Source organism: Montipora foliosa, chromosome 13, assembly GCF_036669935.1.
Source record: "Montipora foliosa isolate CH-2021 chromosome 13, ASM3666993v2, whole genome shotgun sequence".
In the NCBI taxonomy this organism is placed as follows: Eukaryota; Metazoa; Cnidaria; class Anthozoa; order Scleractinia; family Acroporidae; genus Montipora; species Montipora foliosa.
The window spans coordinates 4,929,418-4,934,417 of NC_090881.1; the positions used below are offsets into that span (position 1 = coordinate 4,929,418).

The following is a 5,000-nucleotide window of genomic DNA, read 5'->3' on the forward strand; positions in this document are numbered from 1 at the left end:
ATAGCCTTGCTGAGCAGACGAGTCGAAACGATGAAACGACGCATCGAAACAATGAAACGCCATGACGAAACGACGAAACGGCAAAACGACAAACGACGACGAACCGATGTGGTCGGTGACGAGTCGAACTCGTAAAACGACGAGTCGAAGAGGCCAGCCGACGAATCGAACTGAGATGACGAGACGAACTCCCGAAGCGATGAGTCGACTTCTGAAAACGGCGAGTCGAACTGGCAATTCGACGAGTCGAACTCGGAAAACAACGACTCGACTAGAAGTATCGGTGTGCGGAAACGATGAAACGCCATAACGAAACGACGAGTCGAACATTTTGTCCACAATCTACCTTCATAAATGTGAGCACCCGCTTCTTTCGAGTGAGCGTTGCGTGACATCGCCAAAAATGGTTGATGAGAAGACTAGCAACAAGTATGAGTGATGCTATTTATCAAAACTTCGGCAAGCTGTGTAGTGCTGTTTTTTATTTTATTATTTTTATTTTTATTTTTATTTATGTATTTTTTTTCAGGAAACAGACGTTGCAATTTGTCCTTGGTTCGTACATAATTGCTAATCGATATAACAATTCTTTTGTCTTGAGCCATTTTAGTCCGGTGTAAAAAGACTGCTCTCGGCAATAGTATCGATTCTCAAACCTCTGCTGGCGGATAATAGTTGGATCAATAGAACATGTAAATGTGACAATAAGCTTAAGACCCAACTCAACCCTCCCACAACAAACAAACAAACATCAAATTGTTTCTGGGATGCACCTAGATTAAACTTGCATTTGATGCAAAACTTCTATTCTCAGTAAAAATGTCAAATAATTAGCGGATCTGAATATCTCAACGAAGGGAAGGCAGCTCAAACACACTCCCTAATTTCTGATTACTGCTAGTTTCTAGATATAAGTAATGTCAAAGTTGCAATGAGGAGAAGGGTAACAGAACACTTCATATCGCTTATCAAAATCGGTTAGCATGTAATTAGGGTCATTCCTGGACACGCCCAGTGAGTATTTCCTTACCTTGTGTTTTATTAAGAGACAGGCAGTTTTCGTTCCCAGGATTCCCGTAAGTAGCATAATGTGCCATGAACCCTGGAGCTGAAACAGAGGAACCAGTAACGAATCGAACATGCAGGACATTGCTCGTGCTCCAAACACACCAGGGACGTTGATAACCACAGCGTTTTATTTGTATGGAACTCGATGGATAGTTTGTGTCATATACTTTGACGTAGTTATGTAAACAGGGACTTCCACCATATTCTAGACGAAAGTAAGAAAACCGCAAGTAAATGTAGCTGCCTGGTGTTACAGTAAGAGACCAGGTCCAGTTCAGGTGATGTGGGTAGCTCAATGGATAATTCGGACTTGAGAAGTTTCCTTGAAGATCAGTCAAGTTGTGTGTAAACGACCCTAGGAAAAACAAGAGCACACTGTTAATTAATCTTTTATATACGGAGAAGGACTAGCTAAAGCATATTTCTTTGCTACCCATAATTTCATTCTTCTCAATTGCCAGGGAAAAATCAAGCAACTACCAAGAACATAAAAAATTCAATTTACGACACAAAAGTTTGAAAATGGGAAACTTTTGTAATAGGATCCATCGACGACTTCAGTATGGGTTTTATACAATATTCTACGTCAGATGTGGATAGGACTAACTAATTCAGTCTAAGTTTAGGATGTATAAATTATCACTTAATGAGCGTCATCCGAGATTTCTAATTAGGTTAGCTACAACATGGGTAAATACCGAAGTGTATAACAGAAACATTTGATGTAAAACTATAGAGTGCATTTAGGTAGTTGTGGTTAAAACAAAAAGCCGAAAAGAAGAAACATGAGATGCAATGGTCGTATAGCTTTGCTGCATCAGTCCGGAAACTATCTATAAGTCTATAGTGATCATATTAAAAAATAATAAAAATAAAAACAGACCTTGTGCCCACGCGCCGTGAAATAATGAAGAAATATTGCAGGCTCAGAACATATGCTCGATTTGCTCGCGTTAACCTGCACTACCTGCGACTTAGCTTTGAACTTTTCTCTTTGAGTTTTTCTCCGCGAGTAACATTGCGTTTATTTATTGATATTTAGCAACCGCTTTTTGCGATGTCACGCAATGCTACCCCCAAAGAAACGGCTGCTCAACAACAAATAAGGTAAGGCAATTAAGTGTAACGAAAATCATTCATTGCGATTTCTAGCAACCCCATGTAGGTATTTAGATTAAAACGCCGAAAAGATCTCGACCGCCCAAGTGTCCCGTTAAGCCTAAGCATTACTTTATTTCAAATTCACAGTAAGAAAGACGTTTACAATAAAATTTAAAATAGGAAGACCTTGAGGTTATCCCTATAATGGTCTCCTGGGCGATCGAATTTTTCACGTATGTAAAAAGAAATTTCTACTTATAAAATTCCTGCTTACAAATTAAGAATATTAAAAATAGTTAAAAATAGTAAAGCGTGCTCGTGTGTCCTTAGGATTTGCATTCTCTTAAAAATTAATGAATATTCATAAGTGTTTTCAGGCGGCTTTTGAAGCCTTTTACACTAGTTGCTCTTTCAAATACATGGTTAGGTAAGTTGTTCCAAGGCTTTATGATTCTTTCGAAGACGGAATTCTTAAAGCAATTCACCCTAGCTGATTTCGTTTGGATCTTGTATTGATGGTTGGCTATTAGTTGTTTTACTCCTACATGGCTTAAAATAGTCATTAAAATCTAATCCATTTACGCCGAAAACAATCTTGTAGCATTCAATCAACGACAAATACTCTCTTCCATGTTCTAAAGAGTTCCAGTTTAACATTTTAAAACGCTCTTCGTAAGGCATCTCGGGAGGTTTTTGTCCTAAGGCAATTCGTGATGCACTACGTTGAATTTTTTCGATAGATGAAATGTCTTTTACCTAACATGGAGCCCACACCGGACATGCATGTTCTAAAATTGGTCTTAATAGTGACTTATATAGCATAGAGAAAATTACAATGTTATTGCCGCTAACTGTGCGTTTTAACAAGCCTAGTACTCTATTTGCTTTGTTTACCGTAAGATCTACATGATAAGACCAAGTAAGGTCACTTGACATGTTAACACCCAGATCCTAATATGAATTTACAGATTTTAATAACGTGGGGTGGGGTAATATGAGTGTTTGGTTTTGTCCTTCTTGTGCGTTATTCTCATTACGTCACACTTCTTTGTATTAAACTTGACTTGCCAGTCCGTTGTCCATCTGTCCAAATAATCCAAATCAGACTGTAAGATAGTAACAGACTTAATTGATTACAGTGTAATGTGACTAGTGCTAAGTTTCTACCCCATATGAGCCATGTGAGCGTTAGCCCTATGATGGAAATGGGCCCATACAAGGACAGAGAAAAACTCTGACCACCCTTGTTCAAATATAAGTGCTACACGGCCAACGTTTGTAAAAACGAAATCCTTCCTTGTACTTGTACACGGGTTCATTGCCGTGACTTTAATATCTTCAGTTTCCACGGCCTGCTCCCGTCTAACCTTGTAGCTCAGTCGGTAGAGCAGCGGTGATCTAACCCGAAGGTCGTGGGTTCATTTCCTACCCTGGTCAGAGTTTTTCTCTGTCCTTTTGTGGGCCCATTTCCATCAGTAGGGCAAACGCTCACAGGGTTCATATGGGGTAGAAACTTAGCACTTCACATTACACTCTGATCAGTTAAGTCTGTTCAAGTGTAAGTGCTACACGGCCAACGTTTGTAAAAACGTAATCCTTCCTTGTGCTTGTAAGATAGTAATATCGTTTGGCTTGGTTAGTTCCCGGTAAATCTTTGTGTCTCAGCGAATAACTTTATAGTCGATTTAACAACTTCTGGTATATCGTTGACGTAGATCAGAAATAAGATAGGCCCTAAAATGGTGCCTTGTGGAACTCCTGAAGTGACTGGAAACCAATCAAAATGGATGCCGGGTATTCGACTCTTTGTTTTCTGTTTGTCAGAAAGTTCCTTAACCATCGGAGAAGCGATCCGCTAATACCATATCGATTTAACTTCAGAAGTAAACGCTCATGAGCTACGCTGTCAAATGCCTTAGCTAGGTCTAGGAAAATTGCATCCTTAGCTTTAGAGTTGTTTCTTGATACTGCCCAGTCACTGTAGCAGCTAAAATAGCCAAACTGGTTTTCATTTAAAACTTGATGGTGTAACCAGAATGCTGATATTCTCGAACATATGATTTTCTCGGCTACTTTGCAGATAATACTCGTTAAGGAGATTTGGCGGTAATTTTCTTTCTGGTGCTTGTGACCTTTCTTATAGATTGGTGTTATGTTTGCGATTTTTCAATTCACTGGTAGTAAACCAGAGGAAAAGGACTTGATGAACATTTTACATAACGAGGTAGACAATTATGGTGCGCATTCTTTCAGGATGCGAGGTGAGACATGTTAAGCCCTGGGGACTTATCATGTATATTAAGTGCCTTCAGGTGTTTTTCCACTTCATTTGCAGTACAATAGATATTGCATAATCCATCGTTTCCTCTGTTTCCGAAGTGAGGTAGATCATTTTCTTCTTGGGTAAATGCAGATGAAAAATACAGTTTCATTCGCTGTGCAATACTTTGGTCGCCGGTGATTTCCTCTTCTCCTTCTTTTAGCAAAACTTTTGTCCCCTTGCGTTTGAATTTATGTAATTCCAGAACAGTTTTGGGTTGTTGTCGAATTTCAGATTTTTTGCAAGGTCTTCAAGGGATTGCCATTTCGCGGAGGTACATTTCTTTTTCAAGGCGTCGTTCAAGGCTTTGTAAGCAGTCCATGTTTCTACCCTTCCTAATCTTGATAATTTTAGCGTTTATCTTTGAGTTTTTCTCCCCGAGTAAAATTGTCTATTTATTGATATTTAGCAACAAGTTAGTTTGTTTCGGAGCCGCTTTTTCGCTCTTCCCAAAGAAACGGCTGCTCACATTCGAGGCTAAAACAACAAAAAAGGTAAGCCAATAAAGTGC

General features: G+C 39.2%; 1 protein-coding gene across 1 annotated transcript in view; it reads right to left on the reverse strand.

The window, feature by feature from the left end:
- Positions 1–5,000, reverse strand: part of LOC137983770 (bone morphogenetic protein 1-like) — a 33,787-nt gene that overhangs the window by 25,922 nt on the left and 2,865 nt on the right. The window contains exon 3 of the mRNA XM_068830946.1: positions 1,031–1,423. Coding sequence (XP_068687047.1) covers positions 1,031–1,423 — 393 coding nt within the window. The remainder of the gene's footprint in view (positions 1–1,030; positions 1,424–5,000) is intronic.